Source organism: Colletotrichum abscissum (genome assembly GCF_030869225.1).
Source record: "Colletotrichum abscissum strain IMI 504890 chromosome Unknown Scaffold_86.1, whole genome shotgun sequence".
Lineage (NCBI taxonomy): Eukaryota > Fungi > Ascomycota > Sordariomycetes > Glomerellales > Glomerellaceae > Colletotrichum > Colletotrichum abscissum.
The window spans coordinates 21,527-41,215 of record NW_026850532.1 but is presented as its reverse complement, the minus strand read 5'-3'; the positions used below and the strand labels follow the sequence as shown (position 1 = coordinate 41,215).

The window sequence follows — 19,689 nt, the reverse complement described above, 5'->3', positions numbered from 1 at the left end:
CCCAGCCCCGAACAGCTTGCGTAGACGGGGAAAGCGGACCACCCATAATCCGTATGTTGCCCAAGCTGAGCGGTACAGCCCAGAGGGGAATGGGCAAAGAGGGTTGCCAAATCCCAGGCTTTGCACCCAAGCATTGGGCTACGACTTTCCCGACAGCATTGAGCACTCACTCACGTCTACCCTGCAAGCGTGCAGAAAAGCGCACGCCTCTTGCGGCCGTTCTTCATCTCAAAACAAGTCAGGAGATAATGCAAACCCTCGTCGATATCTTAATGTTGAGGACAGATTCGACATGCTTGGGCATGCAATTTTTGGAAATCTGGGAAATGATGACATTTCACAGCAAACGACAGAGTTTGAGATGGGCATCTGGCATTACTCTCCCCAGAGGCTATGTAAGTACCACCTACCTTATCCCCGCCGAACAGGCGCAGCTCGGACAGCTCAGCCCTAACGGAACCTTGTTCGTGGGCATAACTTTCCTGGTGCGGCGTGCCAAGATAGTTTCTCTTCGTGTGTCCTCCTCCTTCACTTTAACTGCAAATGAGCAGTGGGGAGCTCTCTCACCTTATTCTCGGCGAAGGCTTGCTGCCCGTGTCTCCTCCCCCACCTCACGATGCTTTGTCTCGCTCCAATATGGGACAGCGTCACCATGAGGCTTTAGCTCCATATTCGCAGAGGTGGTATCATTAACATATCAACAAGCATACGGATATCTGCAGCATGAACAAGCCATTCCACCTATAACGCTACGTCCGGCTTGGCATTCCTTACGCCGTGTTTGCAAGAAACTAAGCTCCAGCCTTTCAATCGTCTCAAGATGCTTATCAGCTGTTCTAGTCTCCGGTTCGTTTTATGCATCATCGGCGATGGGATGTTTCCTCTAGACACGCAGAGCTATTTTCAGGGTATAAACAGGAAACGCGGTTGCCACGATATCCTACTTCTTTGCAGCAACTAACAGGACTAACCTCATAGCTAGATGCTATCTTTACAACCGAGCAAATGAGCTCTGGCAAATCATTAGACCTCGAGCCTAGCTACGTAGTAGACAGCTTAGGTGGAGTCGTCTCCAGAGCAAGATGAAGCTACCTACCAATCAACCTACTGGGGACAGAGAAAACAGGGCCAAGAGTACGGAGTAAGCTCAGTAAGGTTCTTCATGTTGAATGAGGTACCGATGTCGTCTACGTAGCACAGCTCATGGCAAATTACAAACACGTGTGCTTTTGCAGTGAAGCTACCAGGGGGTGAGTCATGCTGCGTCATTTGAATTGAATCGCGAGAAATGACATTTTGCTGTACGATTGGACGAAGTAGAGTGAGTCCACAAAGCTACTTTGTATCTCTGGAGCAACTGTCCAAAGACCTGTATCTCCGGGCCTATGGGAACCAAACGAGGGCTTGACGATGCCGTCACAGAATGCAGCATTTGTTCGCATCGTCTTCTTCACCCGTTCAACCGACTGCAGCGCCCTCTGAGCTTGATTTTCTGCCATTCAAACCTGGGCAGTTGTTCAGAGGCTCGCATATAGCTGGGAAAAGCATGCCGACGGCCGGCCAAGCGATCCAATGTCGGCAGGGGTCTTGTACAAAAATGGGGTTTGGAGGGGGGCAGAGGGGAGACCCTTTTGCTTCAAGCTCCTCTACAAAAAAGTTTGTTTGGCGTGGTTAGGGTCTATTAATAGACCCCGTCGTACTGGGAGAGGATGGAAAGCGGGTCCCAGCCCTGAACAGGGTGATTCCGATTTGGCTATTCGTGCCATTCTGGACTCGCAGTCTTCAGAGGGCGGACTTCCATTGGCGATGGAAGGCGACTCTCTCTCTGTCTCTCTATCTCTCAGCTCTCTCTCCGCAACTGGACCTATCCGAATCAGGGATGGCTCGGGCTCTTTCCAGCTCACCTCACCTAAGACAAACGACAGGGGGGCAAGCGGGAGGAGGAGGGGCTCCACGGTCCACCAGGTTCACCACTCCATATTCAACACCGGCCGCTGGGGACCGCAGATCTCGCCGCCATCCACAATGACACGACACCACAATGCCATCTGATCTTTCATATTGATGATCCCTAAGAAATCAGCAGATCTAGCCATGTCCACTGCATTCGTGGCTGCCAGCATTGTACGGATACAAGTCCAGGAAATGCCGGCTTTCAGGTTGGGAGAAAGTGCTTTCGGATGGAATTGAGACGTAGTGATCTCCATACCGGATGTTTCTCGGTGTAGAGCTTTGAGTCGTGACAAGCAAAGCAGTGGTACTCGTAGACACTCTTCGTCAAAAACTGATTGCATTTCGGCGGGCATCCTTTAGAGTACCCAGGGTGCCCTTCTTCTTCTTCTTCTTGTCATATGCATCATGCAAGGCTGATGTGAAGGTATGCAAGTAATCATCATGGCTGAGTCCAATAGATCCGGGATCTCGGCCGAAATATTGGTTCTCTGCAGCAGAGCCACGTTCTAGAATCGAACACTAGTAGAGGAATACGATACGTTTGTCGTATGCCTTGTTTGCTTGCAAACCAACCATGGTTCGTCCAATGGATGCTTTTAGATGGTTGGTAGCTACTTCTCGTGATCCCTCGACGTAAGGCGATCCAGTATAGCATGAGAAAGTCTGTACTCTCAAAAGTTAGGGAATCATGCGGCGAGAGACCGGGATGGCTTTAACTCCGCACTAACGATACCATGAATGTATGATGATTGTCTGTAGCCCAGAACATCACTCTGGTACTTGGGACCGAGGGGTCCTCCTCGGCACGCCTGCGGTTCCGTCCCATCTGGGTCTCCGTGGTCCGCGGCCCGCGGTTTACTCAGCGGCCCCGGCAGACACTATAAGTCAGCGGAGCCGGCCATCCGCGATTCGAGACTCGGCCCTGTCCAGGACGTGTGATTGTATGTTGAGACATGTACGATGCGGGCCATCACATGACAGCCTTGTATCCGGTCTGCTTTGAGTCGTTTCAGGTGATCAATCTTCCGTGCTGTATCTTCTGGCATTGCAATGGGACGGCTCTCAGGGTATTGATAATATTTGTGGCTCGGCAGAGGTTCATGATGCGGATGATTCGATGATCGAGGACCGTGGTTGGTAGTGGGCTGGGAAGGCCATCACTACAGAGTTGATCATTTCGAGGGGGCCTGTGGGGAAGGGCCAGTCTTTGGGGTAAATTGAGGAAAAATGATCAACAACATCAGTTCTGGATTACTGCAATTAAAATGCAGGCCCGTCATCTCGGGCTAGATATGGCGAAGACTCATATTCAAACCATAGGACGTGATATCCAAGTGATGGTCAAATCACTAGCTTTTGTCGTTAGAATTGGCTCTTTCAGTAAGTATGAGGAGACAATGACTGACTTAGAGAAGAAGACGCAAGGAGCCTCAAACTCAGAAGATTGACGGAATATATGTATTAACATGACAATGAAACCCTCGAGGTCGTTTCATTTAACTAAGCTTGCCTCCTGACTTCACAATTTTGCCATCACAAGCACGTTCGCGACTCATGGTCGCCCTTGGCCCAGATCGATAGAGGCAGGACCAGTGACTCTGAAAGGATTACATAGAAAATCGTTAGTCGGACGCACTCAAAAAATGATTAGGTATCGTTGTTTCCGTCTCAAGGTATGTATCGGTAGTTATTCCCTATTGTTTTCTGGAGAACATTTGGCAGCTCATGTGTTTGAGAACAGCTTTCCCAGTCTGTTTTCAGGTGTCCCGCGGTAAGATAACACACGGCTGGTCGCTGGTTGCGCTGCGATCCTTTGCCACGTAATGAGACGTTATTACGATCAATTTGCAGATCTGGCTTTCCACACAATCCAGCAGAGTTCTCGTGGAAAAATGTCGAACCAAGAACTCATACACCGCCGTTGGCTAGGGTGGGATAATGATTAAGATACAATCATTTTCTAACATTCCAGGATATGATGTTTAAAGTAGTGGACTATGGTTTGAGATCATGGTGTCGAGATTCGAAGTTTCGAGGAGGTCTTTCCACTGACGGTTATGACCCATCTCCGTTGAGCCGTCTACCAGAAGCCGGACCATAACGAAGTCGTCGACTGTGTCAAGAATGTGCAAGCCTTGGTAATGCTGTCTACGTCTCATCTCAGCTGCCAAAACAAGTCCTCAATTCACTTAGAGACCGGTAGAACCCAAGGCCAAATGCGTGCCTTATTGTGTGAAAGGTCTGTTTAACCTTTGCCAAGTCGTTGCTTCAAGACACTCAACACCAGCAACGCCGTCTGTCGTTTGCCTGTCACAGGTGGAGCCGTCAAAGAGACTAGTCTGTGCCTAGATTCCACCGTCCGACCTACAGTCCTCGTGGCAATAGGTCCTGTTGGGGTTTTCAAGATCAATCCTGGTTACGTCGTGGGCTGGCAACACGAAGCTTAGTTACCCAGGCTGTTCTTCCTGAGCAGTTACATGAACCGGTGACACGAGTGCTCTGCACAAAACGCTGTGATCGCTTCATTGTACTGAGAATCGTATAGTCAGCGTAGCTGTGTGAAGAGCGGTGTGAGTGCTGCGAGACTGTTATCTTTAGCCTTGGTTATCAGAGTATCATATGCCACTAAACGTGTTGTCCTGTCTTTCGACTACAAGCCGTGGGGCAACCAGTCAAATGCCAAGTTAGCGACAGCTGCGCTGCCTTCCAACGGCTTCACCTCGGAGATCGACAATGGAAACACCACAAGAATTGCCAGAACCAGCCTCGGATATCTATTGGATGTCTGAACAAAAATCTCACCGCTCGATCGCTGCCTCCCATACTGGAAGGGGAATCATCAAGCGACCCCCGATAACAGCTCTAAAAGCCTATAAGCGGTATCACGTCAAAGATGCGTTGGCTACCAGAACGGCAAGGCTTTTGGCTTACTGCTCTGCAGCTGGAGTTACAAGATCTGTCTGGAAAGGAATGGATGGCCAAATTCGGCTCCGTAGCTCGCTCGTTCCGGCTCAAGGGCGCTGCATCGTCAGCTGGATGGCTGCATTTGATCACGCTACTAGCTTACATTTCCAGGAGGCTGGATATGCTTCTTGTTGGAGTGCCGATGTTCCGTGAATTATCAGAGGTGGGACGAGGGAAAGAGCGTGTATCAAGCAAACAGCTGTCTGCGGCATCTCTTCCGCTGTCTAGACGAAGTTTCACAGTAGAGGTAGAGAGGCAATTTGCCGTTCCCGGTAGCACCAGGAAACATCATCTGTGATCTGCCGTTGCTTATATGTGATTTGATACGTCAGTGTCCCTTAGTCGAGGACGCGTGGTATTCTATGGAGGATGTACGATCAGAACCGGCTCAGCCTGGTACATAAAATTGAAGATTTCCCGCTGAATGGAAGGCAATAGTGTATGCGGGCCGAGCGGACATGACAAGTGACAAGGCCATCAAATTCCTGCGCGGTACAATGTGGTCATTGGGATTCTTGTAGTCCTCATTTGTGTTGAAGGTCAGGGTTCCTCTTTCTGTCCCCTCTGCCGCCTTACTTTGACCACATCAGCAATTGGACATTATAAGCCATGGTTGATTTTTGATCGCAAGGGCTGTCACGAGTGGCTTCTTGTGGACTACGTAACTTCTGTCGAACGTCGGTAGCTCTTATTACTTGCTAGACCTGTTTTGCCTTGAGCAACTGTATGACTGAGGCCTAAGATGAGCAGCGATCCGGATGTGTTCAGGCACATCCCATCATATCTGTACCTTCCGCATTCGTCATTCCTGACCGTACTGCCAGCTTTATCTGGCCACGGTTGATAGCTCGTATAATCCACAATCGCCATGGTGTATGACCACGCACAACCGCGGATGCTCGCACCGGGCCGCGTGAGCATACCGTCGGTTGCTTGCATCATGATCCGTCTTTGATGGCAACCTGGTCAAGGGCGGTCTGGGCATATGACATGCTACCACCGTGAAGACCAGCGAAACCGTCACATGCTGTCTCCCCGAGATTCTATAAAGCTCTTCCAAGGACTCGCATCGATCCTGTGTCTAGTTCCAAAGGTCGAGTGGCATCTATTTGAGTTAACGATATTGTAAAGCTCTTGACCTATCTCTCAGCAAGCCAGGTTATTTATTCTTGAAATCCCTTTGAACGCTCATCATGAGATTCCTCAGATTGCTTCCGCTGTTGTCTTTGCACTCTTTCGTGTCAGCATTGCCAGTACTAGAGGCACAGGAAGCTGCCAAGTTCCGGTATCCATGGAAAGACTTCACACTCAGCAACCTCGAGTCCGTCTGCCGTAAACAGGACGGAGACCAGCGATACACTTGCACTCTCAAATGTGAGTAGTATTCAAGTCCGGTTGATCATCAAAACCGTACCGGCGCAACGCTTGGCCTGGACTGGTGCCACGCATTCCTTCAAGACTAACTTCTGGGGCGGCCGCCTACCCTACCTAGTCGACGTTTACGATTTCAACACGGAAGACGTCGTGGAAGTCAGCGGAGCACATTGCGGCACGGCCTGGCAATGGGACGGCATCACTCCAAACCAGGGCCCGGATAATAACTACCCCAGCAACGGCGTCCTCTGCTGGAGCGCCGGTTCAGACGCCTTCCAGTTCAGGGTGGCAAAGTTTCGTTCCGCCTCGAACTTTGAACTCTACGTCAACCACTTTTACAGGGACACGCGGTGAGTTTGTATCCGGCCAAACCTTGCCTTCGTACTCGCAAGTCATTTCAGAGTTTTGTTTCTCAGCTCGTCTGGCTGACGAGTTGAAAATTATCGACATCGTGCAGATACTTCAAGCCGCCGTATGACGGGAGAAAGGCTCTGGTGAATATTGTCATCCCGGATGCCCATCCTCTTCCACCAGTGGCTCCCTATGTGCCTCCTGTGAATCAATTTGAATTCATCGCGACGGCAACGATCTCGAGACGCACAGACGGGTTGTCATAGCGGGACAGAGTGTTGGTCCTGATGGTGTTGTGTCAGTCCCCTGTACCCTTTTTAGAAAGTTGTACTGGTTCGTCGTGAGGGCGCTCGGTCGGAAGAACTTTCTGTCGTGTTTTAGTACCGCCTCATGTTGTGGAAGTTGAGATGGTTTCTTCGACCCCTGACCGAAATGTTTATGGAATAATGTGTAATTTAGCAGAGATGAATGGGGAAATGAAATGAGCCTAGACAAAGAATTCATCGAAACCGCACTAAGCACTCAGAATTGTGAAGTTTCAAAGAGAAGATGACTTCACAATGTCCATTGTCTTGCCTGTTACTCATTGATGAAAAGTGTCGAGGAACAAGGAAAAGGGTTGGCATCAAAGGAGTATAGCTCGGACTCGCGAGTTGCATTTTCCGCAAGGCCACCCTTGGGCTTCGCAACTCACCATGTTCCCAAACAAGCGCCGAAGAAATCGCAATTAAACTCGCTAGAATGAGAATGAAGAAAGGTTTTCGTAAACTCGCTGGACATTGGGTTTTTGATATCTGCGGGCGGAGCCATAGTTAGGTGATGTGTTCTCGAACGAGACTATACGCGCGTCTGACATGAACGTGATCGACGGACTAGAGAGCGGCACGATTGCTTATCACTGACGATTTGCGGGGATGTTTTTCGGTAGTCGGTAACGGGCATCAAGCTTTTTTGAATCGCCAAGAGATGCAACCTCTTGTCATGTTCTCTCTTGGCTTGTTTTGAACATCACACTGGCGATCGGTTCATCCTCCACCCCCACAGATTGCAGGGAAAGCTGCTTCTAGCCATGGACTAGAACAGCGGAGAGTAAAGCGAAAGAAACACCAATCACGACGCAGGGCGGATGATCGACAAATCATATTCCAAGAGACCTTGTGCTGGCATTAGATGCTGCTCTACTGTCTACACTGACAGAGTTAATCAAACACAAGCTCGAACCCAGGAGCGAGTAGATCATGAGGCTTGAGGATGGCAGACCGCAAACGAGATAGCATACGACGACCGAGTGAGAATTTGTGTATTGTTCGTCGAAAGAAGGTTAATTGTTCCTGCATTACACTTCTCCATGGACCATGACTAGTTATTAGTCTTTCCGCCGGCAAGTTGCGAAGGCGGCACTGGACAGGTAAGGGGTAGGGTTCGTGTGTTGAAACGTGCGGATTTGCAATTGTTTTGGAAACCTGTAACCTTAAGTGGGATCAAAACGCGAGCAAAATGTTGGGACGAAGAAGGCCTCCGCCGCGAAGATCCTACGACAAGTTCTGTCACAACTGTCGCACCTGTCCTAGTTGAAGCATTAAGTTCTTCGAGGGGAGATTCAGTTCCCGGCGCTAAGGGGGAACCTTTCGATGGCTGGCCGAGAAGTGTTCCCTGGCGAGACGGGCACTTCCGTATGGTAGGACCTGAATCCCTCTCTGTTGACTCGTGATCGTTTTCGTCCCAATCGGCTCTTCTTGCGTTTTCTCAGATCGTTATACAAACTGGTCCTGTAATCCGCATGTGCTTCTCATTCCCCTTCCCTCCATAGCTGGGCTATCTGGTTTGTTCTTCTTCCCCCGCCGCGCTCTCTTACGTTCGGACCTCTGCGAGACACGAACGAACGGCGCCGATAATATCATCAACCCGTCTTCGTGCCCTTCATAGCAAAAGAGACAAGGAAGGCCAACCAGGATGGCTCCTCTCAAAGCCCTTTTGGCCCTAGCGGCCGCCTTCACCGGCATCGAAGCCCGCCTCATGTCCAGGGCAGCCGCGCTCGCCAACGGTGTCCAGATGACAAACATGGCCGCAGACGACCAGCAGATCAACCTCCAAATCGGCATCAAGTTGCAAAATATCGACAAGCTGGAACCCATGCTCAGGGACGTCTCCGATCCGGACAGTCCTAACTACGGTAAGTACCTGACGACGGCTCAGGTCAACGACATGTTCAAGCCAGCCGAGGCCTCAGTCAAGGCCATCCAGACCTGGCTCGCCAACGAGAACGTCACAGACGTCTCGTACACGGACAACGGCCGCTTCGTCAACTTTGCGACAAACGTCGGCACCGCGAACAAGATGCTCGGCGCCACCTTTGCGTACTATGACGTCCAGGGCACCATGAAGCTGCGGACGACCGAGTACTCCCTCCCGAACGCGATGACGGAGCACATTGAGCTGGTGACGCCCACGACGTACTTTGGCAACATGAAGTCCGACCCAGCCTTCACAAACGCCCAGCTGCCACAGATGCCCGCGCCGCTCTCTCGCAGACAGGGCACCGGGCCCAGCGCGACCGCCAACTGCTCTAAGGTCTTCACACCGGCGTGCTTCGAGCTGGCCTACAACTACGGCGCCTACCAGGCCGACCCGGCGGCAGGCAGCCGCGTCGGCTTCGCCAGTTTCCTCAACCAGTCCGCCCGCCAGGACGACCTCACGGCTTTCCTGGGCAGGTTCCAGCTGCCAGCTCAAAAGTTCACCAGCGTTCTCGTCAACGGCGGGCAAGATCACCAGGACCCCAAGGGCGCCATCGGTGAGGCCAACCTCGACGCCCAGGTCATGGCCGCCGCCGTCAAGACCCTCCCGATCACGCAGTACCTCACAGGCGGCAAGCCGCCCCTGGTCCCCAACCTTCGCACACCGACGCAGGCAGACAACCAGAACGAGCCATTCCTCGACTTTTACCAGTTCATGATGACGCAGGAGAACGAGAAGATCCCGCAGGTGCTCTCCGTCTCATACGGCGACGACGAGCAGACCGTCCCCATCGAGTACGCCACGCGCGTGTGCAATCTCATCGGTATGATGGGCCTGCGCGGCGTCAGCGTCCTCGAGTCCAGCGGCGACACGGGCGTCGGCGCGCCGTGCCGCGCCAACGACGGCAGCAACCAACCGCAGTTCACGCCGCAGTTCCCCGCGACGTGCCCGTACATCACCGCCGTCGGCGGGACCCAGGCATTCGGGCCCGAGACCACGTGGGTGGCGTCCGGCAGCGGCTTCAGCAACTACTTCAAGCAGGCGTGGTACCAGGAGACGATGGTGGCCCAGTACCTCCAGACCGGCATCCCCGCTGACGTGAAGGCGTACTACCAGCCCTTTGCCAACTTCACCGGCCGCGGGTTCCCTGATATCGCAGCCCACTCTGCCAGCCCCCCGTTCGCCATCGTTAACGCCAACAAGCTCGTTGGAACCGGTGGCACATCAGCTTCTGCCCCGTTGATGGCCGGCCTCGTCGGACTCCTCAACGACGCTAGAATCCGTGCCGGACAGCCGACTATGGGCTTCATGAATCCGTGGCTGTACAAGAGAGGCTTCAAGGGCCTCACCGATGTCACGACCGGCGTCGCCCAGGGTTGCGGAGGTACGGATTTGCAGTCGGGCAAGCCGTTGCAGGGCTCCGGTGTGATTCCCTTTGCGACATGGAACGGCACTCAGGGTTGGGATCCCGTGACGGGACTCGGCCTTCCCAACTTTGAGGAGATGAAGAAGATTGCTCTTACTAAATAGAATCGCTCTGCCTTCTCTCGCCCCGGAATGATTGGCATTTGAGAGTTCATTTCAGAGGCTGGCTAGCCTAATCGTAAATACACTTGAATTACTGTTACCGTCTCATTCTCCTGATAGAAACGACTTTTGAAATGTAAAGTTCTGTGATAGAAGTACGATGTTCAGTAACTTCAGATGTACTTTGTCAAGCTGACGCCGAATAGAAGTAATCAACCACGAGAGAATTACCACATGCCAAAGACACTTGCAGACTTCTCGTGGTCTTGCTCCCGTGGCATCTCGCAGCGCTTGCGAGACCATCTCTACTAATCTTAGCCTTGTCCAAACCGTATCTAGGCAACTTTGCCTGATTATTCGGGTGTTTTTGTCTGATAGCCACTTGACCATCGTAGACGAGACCAAGAATAGATAGGTAGGCAAAATGCGAGATCAGACGTTGACAACTGAGAAATCTAATTCGTCAGAATCCGACGAAAAGGAAGCGTTTGCTCAAGATAGGGCTGGGAAGCTGGGGACGAGAGACAAGTGAATAGACAATGAAACAAGACACTCTTGCTCGACTTCACCGAATGCAACCTAGTTTCAAGGGTCCTACGATGCGATCCCGGGACCGTGGGAAAGGCTTCGTACGCATCTAATGAGCCCGGCTATTCTCGTCGCGTGGCTTGCCTGACAGATTCGATGTCCCGAATTTGACCATAGGTCGTCTTCGAATTTCGATAGCGTGCTCTCGGCGCGTGGCAAGGTCCAAGGTCCGAGCCCCGCGCCAGTCTCGCGGATGGCTGACAGCTGAAGTCTTGGCGCCAAAATAGAGGCTTTTCAGGGGTAAATTCGATCCTCCTGAGGAGCCTCTGCGAAAATCTAAAAGTGCAAAATTTCTTCCAGTGCGGCTGTCTTTTCAGCTGGCCTTTCCGGATATGGAGATGTTGCCGTGTTTTCTCTCGTAGAATACAGCGAACGGCACTGTTTAAGACGTGAGCGCTTTGTTGATCCGATGCCCCCGCGACGTTGCGACGGATGATTCAGCCAGCTGTCAAAGTCCCATCTCGAGAGTCGACACTTTGTTCAGATGCAAGGTTGCTTTTCGCCGTTTTCATCGTGTCTCTTGCTGATTCGAGGGGTCTGGTAACAACCTAGAATAGAATCGTGACTGGCCCATGCAGGCCGAGGCGGGAAAGGAGCTGCTAAAGTGACCAGAGTCTTATCATTTGACAAAGTCAATGTGATATCGACAATCCAGATCGGATGGTCACAGAAAGCGGGACCAGGCTGCGACGAGCTGGACGAATCCAACTCATCTGGGCGGCTGCATTATCAATGTGATGAAGTCGTCTTTGCCTGCAGTAGCCAACAAGAGAATTCTTCCTTACAGTCGTGCGCCCTATTTGCCTGTTTGTCACAATGCTATTCGACATCTCCCCCGAGATGAAGACATTTCAGTAGATTCATGTTGCGTATGCCAAGGTAGGTTCTCTCGGGAAGAGCAATGGTCCAGCAGTCCTGGGCGTAAAAAAGAAAGGGACACTAGTGAATAAGGGCCTTCCACTTTTCGAAGTTTCTGCCGGCGTTCGCGATGTTGGTCACAGCGCTGCCAGATGCCGCGAGCCTGGTCTCGACCTTTCGACGCAGTCCGACGTGGGACTAGCTAAGGTCTGAAAGGGCGAAGGCTGCTCTGGAGAGTTCAGGGCCACAACCCTTGCAATCTTTCACGATGTCCTGAACAACTGGACGGCAACCCAGCTCTGGCTGAAAACCATGAGTTCGTAAGGTTGGCGAGACGGGGCGTTGCAAGGATTCGATTGGACAGTTCTGGGGCGGAGATATCGTGAACCGGGAAAATTGTATGCGGGATGGCAATAGTCGAAAACGGGATCTGCGCAGGCTCAGGGGTTGGCTAGATAGGCAGTACAGAGTTCAGACACGCCGACAGCTGAACTTGATGCATAAGGTTGACCGGTATTAGGGCTCGCTACGCGAAAAGAATGCAATTGCCACGTTCATCGTCAATTTGATAGAGATGATGCGTTGAGAGCTGAAGCCAGCATGTGTTGAATAGTCTTTGCTCGCGAATTGAGACAGAAACTATTCGTTTAACCGCTGGGCTGAGAGATCTGCCATCCATTGTTAAGCAGCACACAACGGACGCCGGCAACAAGACCGCGTCCTGGGCAGTGTCGATCAAAAAGAGAATCCAGAGACTTGACTGATTCGGGGCAGCAGACCGACACTTGAGTTTCTTGATTCCTTTCAGCAGATTCAGCGTTATGGAGGCTTTCTAGTCAAATTGACTCGCGTCTTTGTTGGGATTCACCGCACCCATTGTTCAGCCTGTTCGGACTGCTCAGGCCTCTAGCGCAGAATTTGGCCGGGATGGCGAAACGAATGCATAGACCCAAGTCGAAAGATGAGGCGATGATACCCAAGTGGATTTGAAGTAGCTGAGGTCATGGGAAAGACCGAAAAAGCGCCACGGTCGGGATGAATGGAAATCGGCGCGACCAGACGTTGGGAACTTCAGACCAATATTCTCCATTGTGCAGCATTGCAGCACAAAAGTAGCTGAGAGTCGAGATTTGAACGTATCACAGTCGAGCCTGGTGCCTAGAAAAGCAAGATAGTCGTATGCAGCCACATGGTATCTGCAGCGTTGCAGTGGGTGTTGCGGGCGAGAGATTTCGAATGTTTGATTGTCGTGACCCGAGGCGAAAAGGACCAGTAACACAGCTTACCTACCTACCTGAGGTACACGGCGGCCGCTCCCCGAAGAGCCCGATAGGACGTTGCGGATATGCGAATATGCCGTTCAAAGTGCATATGCTCTGTATCACGTCATCCAATGGGACTTCTTCACGGCAATGAGTACGCAGCTAAACAACACAATGAGCAGCTATACGTGTAATGACATGCTCGTTTCTGCAAGGCACAGGCGGGAGGGAAGGTGCCGGTGGAAGGGTGCCACCGAAGCAACCAAGACACCACCTCAAGACACAACCTCATCTAACCAAATGCAGAAACGACATCCAGGATCTGCCGCCATCCGTGACTGCGCTGCCGCTGCCTTGCAATCTGCATGTATCGCCATCATCATCACCTTGGGCGGCGTGCCAGCTTGCCTACCAACGTGCCAACGAGCCAACGTGCCAGCTTGCCTAGCTTTCCCGTCCCTCCTCCACCCTCTTTCAATCGGGTTCCATCGTCTGCCTCTGCCGGCTTCCTTCAGCCACCATTGTACGACCAACACATCTATCTACGACGTGCATGGAATGGGCCTGGTCTATGGAATACTTACACACTAACACTTTTTGTACGCCATACCACCCCTGGAAATCGGCAGGACCAGGCAATGTCACAGGTTCAGCAAGCCACTCTCGCCCACCTAATCTCTAGCCATCTCATCTCAATCATCCCATATTGACAATTCCGCCCGAACCTCGCCGCTACATGGGATGACGGTGGTTTCCCGTCTTACGCCCAAATCCTCTCCAGTCATTCTGCAAGTTACCGTCATGCATGGCTCTCGGACGAGACAATGACTGAGAGCACACCATTCCCGAAACATTGTTGCATGCCTTCGTGGAAAACACCGTATTGCTCCCAAAAAGCAAGTAACAACGGGAAGCCAACTCCTTTGGGGTTAACGAGGCAAGAATCCACCTCCACCCCGCCAGAGGTGTGCTTCAGGTCGGCCCCAATACGTGATTTTTCACCACCGCTCACAACCTTCACCGTGGCTAGTGCCAAGCGGAGAACTGTGAATGCCCACCAATCTTAGATGTAGGCATCCAACCGCCCTTCTACTTCCTCGAAAAGACCGATACCTTATTCTAGAGCCAAAACACACAAACCTTATGTGAGGACTCGGTCTGAAGATCGCTCTTATTGTACGAGCGTCCCCCCACCCACGACGCAGAGACAACGGGAAACCTACTGCGTAGAGAGACACTCGGCCCGGTCAGCGTTATGTCTCTCCCAAAAGTGGGATACCCTCGCAATCCCAGGGTTGCTCGCCCAAGTGGTCAACGAATAAGGTTACCAAGACCTCGGAAGGCCCTGCCAGCTTGCCGTGACCAGGGTTCTGGGACGAAAGTAGCTAGAGGCCAAAAAATCAATTGTCCTGCAGCTTGCGGTATGCCAATTTTAGCGCCCACAACCAACTTGGCCGGCGCAAGCCAAGTAGACGAGCGGAGGTTTTCAATGGTCAAAGACCTCTCGGAGGCTTGCTTTGCGGCAAGGCTAAGCTTGGTCAGGAAAGGACTGGAAAAAGGCCTTTTCCTCTCTCGGCTGTTGATATCAGCTATCTGTCTTGCGCTTCTCTGCTTACACGACCTCCTTGAAAGCACAGTCTAGAGCCTCAGGAGATGGCCGATTTAGACCACGCTAAGTCAGGACGGCTCTGGTCGTTCCTGAGCTAGACTGCCCCATCATCCGCCGTTCTTCTGTCTCTAACCTTTTGTTTTGGTAGCATGTTGTTGATCACCAAAATCGCCGGGGTTTTCTCTGGCCGGCTTCGACTATCGTGTCTCCGGCGTGGGCGAGTGCCCTGATCAACACTGTCGTTGCCGGTGTCAGTTCACAGGCAGTCTCCCGGCTTGATGAGAAGAACTTTTTCGCGATCTTCCCGTGTCGTCCCGCTTGGCCAGTGGCCTGTAATCAACTCGCCTATTCCAGATCGGCATCATCATCATGATGGCACTTGACCAAGGCAACGCCGATGAGCTAGCACACCTTTGCCTTCGCAGGGGTGTTTATGGCTGTTTCTCAGTCTAACGGCTTGGCCATGCAACGCTTGGAGAGCCATCGTTTGTGCGATAAGGCCTCGACTCTCCTTTGTCGCCTCCATCCACGCTACCCCCTCACGATGGGGGAAAGCTTCTCTCCTTCTTTGTACCTGACTACCGGGTTTCCACCCAACGCACGGGTGGCGCCAGCTTTTCGAGCACCAAAGTCAGGAACCATTTCGCTTGTCACCAGTCCCATCTCAGCTAGGAGTCCGTCTTGAACGGACGACTTAGGCTTGTGGAACCCAGGTTTGCGTGCGTGGTCGACCGGCGAGTGCTGGCGAGGCCAACCGTTGTTTGTCCCCCCCTCCTCGATACGATCCTTGACTAACGCCTTTCATTGCCGCATTGGAGGCGTCCATGGCCGCCCATATCGCTCCTGGCGTACTCAGCTAGACCAGATAATATTGCTCTCAGCTGCCGGTGCCCCCGTGTATGCGGCTTGACTAGACCTTTGTCCCCAGGATGGATGCCCTCCGCACTTGCAGAGTCTCTACTATGGTCCCGTCTCACATATCTTGAACCGATTTCCCGTCCCCCTAAGCTACTGGTTACCCTGACCAACACTCATTCCATTCGCTCACAATCAACCATCCTGTTCTCTCTTCACCTCAAGGCGGGAAGTGGTTTGACCAGTTTGTGGTTCGTTCGTTTCACAGTCTCCACAAGATGAAGGCTTTCAAGACATACTTCGCGCCCGACCAGGCGTCGGGCCAAACCGAGGCCGAACCGTCGAAGCCGACTACTTTGCAACCGATTGCACCGCAGCCGAAGCCGCAGGCGGCCGAGAGACCGGCTCCTTACCGGACACACAGCGCCAGAACATCCGCTCGACAGTCGACAGTGAGCTTGGCGCTCACTGCCGGTATGAGGGACAAGCATGCTAGCAGTATCATCGACCTCAGGGCAGATGTCACTGTCCACAGCATCTACCAGGACCAGCTCAGGAAGATGTACGCTTCGGCGTGGAACTTGGGTGAGGGTGTTGTTCTCAAGAAGGGTCGGAACGATTATGTCTGCGCTCCTCCTCAGCTATCCACTGTACCCAATGGTTTCTTCGATATGGTCACCCAGCTGAATGTCAGCGTAAGTACTCACAGGCACTCGTCATAGTAGCCAAGTTTCCAAGTTAACCACCTGCTTAGTGTGCCATGACCGTCAACACACCTGTTATCCAGTCCATCATTCACGGACTCCTGAACAGCGGCGAACCCTTGAACTCAATTCCTCTCGCTGGAGGCTTACAGCTTCAAGTCCTCCAGAGGATGACCGATCTGCCCAGATGTCAGAAGCATCACTTTGCAGCCTTCGTTCTCGACCCTCCCCTGCTCACCGTCTGGGATGATGATGCCAACAGACTGCATGCCCGCGCAGAGAGCCTGGAGCACATGATCATCTCCTACATCTGGCGTAACGAGGGAGGTGATGAGGAGGATGGCGACGAGAAGAACGAGAAGCAGGCCGGCGTCAACGTTGAGGAACTCTCGCCTGCCGCGCTTGAGGAAGCCCTCAAGGCTGAGGTCAGACCAGTCCGACTCACCAGTTCTATCATGGTTTCGGCGGCGCTTTGCTTGTCTGTGGCGTGCTTGGGTCTCGGTTACCGTAATCTGGCTCTGGAGTCCACCATCGACGGCAGCTACACGCGCTGGGCACTCCTGGCCGTTACCCCGCTTACGCTTTTCATCAGTCTCGTGAGTATTGCGAATCTGAATTACCTGATTGTCATGAACTAACGCACCACAAGTTCTTCTTCTTGTCTATTTCCGGAAATATCTTCCAGATCCTCGGTCCCATCTCGTCGGTTCACGCAAACTCCAAGAACTACTCTGGTAAGGCGCCGCGTCGCCTTGGCCCTCACCGTGGCGAGCTTCCCCACGTCACCATCCAGATGCCCGTCTATAAGGAGGGCCTGAACGCTGTCATCAAGCCCACGGTTCTCTCTCTCAAGACTGCTATCTCCACCTACGAGATGCAGGGTGGCTCTGCCAGCATCTTTGTCAACGACGACGGTATGCAGCTCATCAGCGAGGACGAAGCCTCGGCCCGTAGGGAGTTCTATGAGGAGCACAACATGGGATGGGTTGCTCGCCCCGGCCACAACCCCAAGCCTTCAGACCCCACCGTTCAGCCTTTCATCCGCAGAGGCAGATTCAAGAAGGCCTCCAACATGAACTACGCCCTGATGACTAGCAACAGGGTTGAGGAGAAGCTCAAGCAGATCAACCGCGGAAGCAGATGGAGCCAGGATAGTGAGGATCAAGCCTACGAGCAAGCTCTTGCTGAGGTTCTCGAGGAGTCTGAGGGCCGAACGTGGGCTGAGGGCAACATCCGCATGGGTGACTACATCCTTCTTATCGACTCTGACACCCGTGTTCCCCGCGACTGCTTTTTGGATGCCGTTAGCGAGATGGAGGCTTCTCCCGAGGTTGCCATCATTCAGTACACCTCCGGTGTCATGCAGGTTTCCGACTCTTTCTTCGAGAAGGCGTAAGTTGATTCGAGTGATCATTCCATACGCACACCAGCTAATCTCTTTTCACAGTGTCACATGGTTCACGCAGATGATTTACACTATGATTACCTTTGCCGTCGCCAACGGTGATATCTCGCCCTTCGTCGGTCACAACGCTATCCTCCGCTGGTCTGCTCTCCAAGATGCTGCTTCCTACATGGAGGATGGCTACGAGAAGTTCTGGTCTGAGTCTCACGTCTCCGAGGATTTCGATATGGCTTTGCGTCTGCAGACTTCCGGTTACTCTATCCGTTATGGTGCCTACACCGGTGATGGCTTCAAGGAGGGTGTCTCCCTCACTGTCTACGACGAGTTGGCCCGCTGGGAGAAGTACGCCTACGGATGCAACGAGCTGCTGTTCCACCCCTTCCGTTTCTGGCTTACTCGTGGCCCCTTCACGCCCCTCTTCAGACGGTTTGTCTTCTCCAACATCGCCTTTTACAGGAAAGTTACGATTCTGTCCTACATCGGCACCTACTACGCTATCGGAGCATCATGGATCCTTACCTTGATGAACTACTTCCTGACTGGATGGTTCTTTGGTTACTACGACAAGTACTACCTCGATTCGTTCGCTATCTTCTTCTCCATCATCGTCGTCTTCCCTCTCGCTGGAAACGTTGCCTTGGCTGTGCTCAGGTACAGACTTGGCCAGAAGTCTCTCCTTGGAGCCCGTAAGTTTCCCTCTCTTCTTCTGCATCGACACCAGACAGCTAATCTTTTCATATGTAGTCTGGGACAACTTCAAGTGGATGCCTGTGTTCACCATCTTCCTGGGCGGCATTTCGCTCCACGTCTCCAAGGCTTTGCTCTGCCATTTCTTCGAGATTGACATCCAGTGGGGCGCCACTTCCAAGGAAGTCGAGAACTGCAACTTCATGGAGGAGATCCCCAAGATCATCAAGAGCTTCGCGGGCACGTTCATCTTCACAGCTCTGGGAATCGCTCTCATCGTCTGCGGATACTACGTCTTCCCCGTCCAGTGGCAGATTCGCTACTTTGCGACCATCTTCCCCGTGGCTATCTCCATCACTTCGCACTTCTGCCTTCCGGTACTCCTCAACCCCGCTTTGATGAAGTTCACCTTCTAAACCGGCACTCATTTTACGCGACCATTTAATGAACATACCATTCACTTTATCTTAGAAATGGGATCTATAGACGGAGTTTAATTTGGCAGAAGGTCCTCCACGGAGGTATAGACTGTTGATAGCGTTCTGGATGGGTCTTTTACTCATTCTTTCCTTCCATCTGGTCTCGATGATGACGAGCATCGTCACGGATACAGCATGATTTAATGTTTTCAATCTCTCTCTCTCTCTATATACCAGGCATATCTATGATATCCAATAAAAGAAGATAACTAAAAGCTCATTCACAACAGAGATGGTGCCCTTATTCCCAATTGCCAACTATGAATTCATTAAGATTGCATACGAGTGTTTACTTGATAATCCTTGCGAAGGTAGAACCGGGATCGGCAAGCCAACTCTAGGGCAGTGTTGACCATCAGATTTAATAGTCCAAATCTGCGCTGAAGTAGACATACTCACAGCTATAGAATCTGTTTTCGAACTCGATATCAAGGGACCGCATAGTACAAGGCAAGTAAATCATCAAGGTCCTAGCCGACGCTACTGACCGTAAGAATATCAACGTCATTAACAAGCCATCGCATATGAGGCTCATTGCCTTCTCCAAACTTCTTGCAAAAAAACATGATGTGGCAGTCGATGAAATTTCGCAATATATGCTAGACAGCCAGCAGGTCTTCGCAGACCCAAATCCTGGAGAGCCGTAAGCTAACAACAGCTAACTGCGAATTCTTCCCCCCAAAAGTAAAACGATCAAGATTGCCCATGACCAACAATCACAGTAAAACGCCATGTAGAAAATGCCCCGCCGTTCTTCAAGCTCTTCTTTTTTGGTGAACCCAAAACGCCGTTCCAAATGTGCCAAACATGAAAACCCAGAGGGTATCGAGAGCAGCAG

At 52.1% G+C, this 19,689-nt stretch overlaps 3 protein-coding genes across 3 annotated transcripts, besides 1 other annotated feature; all 3 read left to right on the top strand.

The window, feature by feature from the left end:
• Nucleotides 1-6,110: 6,110 nt before the first annotated feature.
• CABS01_16212 (uncharacterized protein) lies at nt 6,111-6,908 on the top strand (the record flags this gene model as incomplete). The annotated part of the gene is made up of 3 exons (XM_060549543.1): nt 6,111-6,291; nt 6,410-6,641; nt 6,749-6,908. 3 exons carry the CDS (start codon nt 6,111-6,113, stop codon nt 6,906-6,908), a joined length of 573 nt encoding a protein of 190 aa, XP_060390070.1.
• Nucleotides 6,909-8,595: 1,687 nt separating this feature from the next.
• Nucleotides 8,596-10,407, top strand: CABS01_16211 (Pro-kumamolisin; the record flags this gene model as incomplete). The annotated part of the gene is made up of 1 exon (XM_060549542.1): nt 8,596-10,407. One exon carries the CDS (start codon nt 8,596-8,598, stop codon nt 10,405-10,407), a length of 1,812 nt encoding a protein of 603 aa, XP_060390069.1.
• A 1,573-nt stretch (nt 10,408-11,980) lies between these two features.
• Nucleotides 11,981-12,052: a sequence feature (Short protein (CABS01_16210, KAK1472681.1) was converted to a misc_feature.).
• A 3,802-nt stretch (nt 12,053-15,854) lies between these two features.
• On the top strand, nt 15,855-18,788 carry CABS01_16209 (uncharacterized protein; the record flags this gene model as incomplete). The annotated part of the gene is made up of 5 exons (XM_060549541.1): nt 15,855-16,271; nt 16,331-16,876; nt 16,930-17,672; nt 17,728-18,371; nt 18,430-18,788. The coding sequence occupies 5 exons, from the start codon at nt 15,855-15,857 to the stop codon at nt 18,786-18,788; spliced, it is 2,709 nt and encodes a 902-aa protein (XP_060390068.1).
• Between the last annotated feature and the right edge of the window lie 901 nt (nt 18,789-19,689).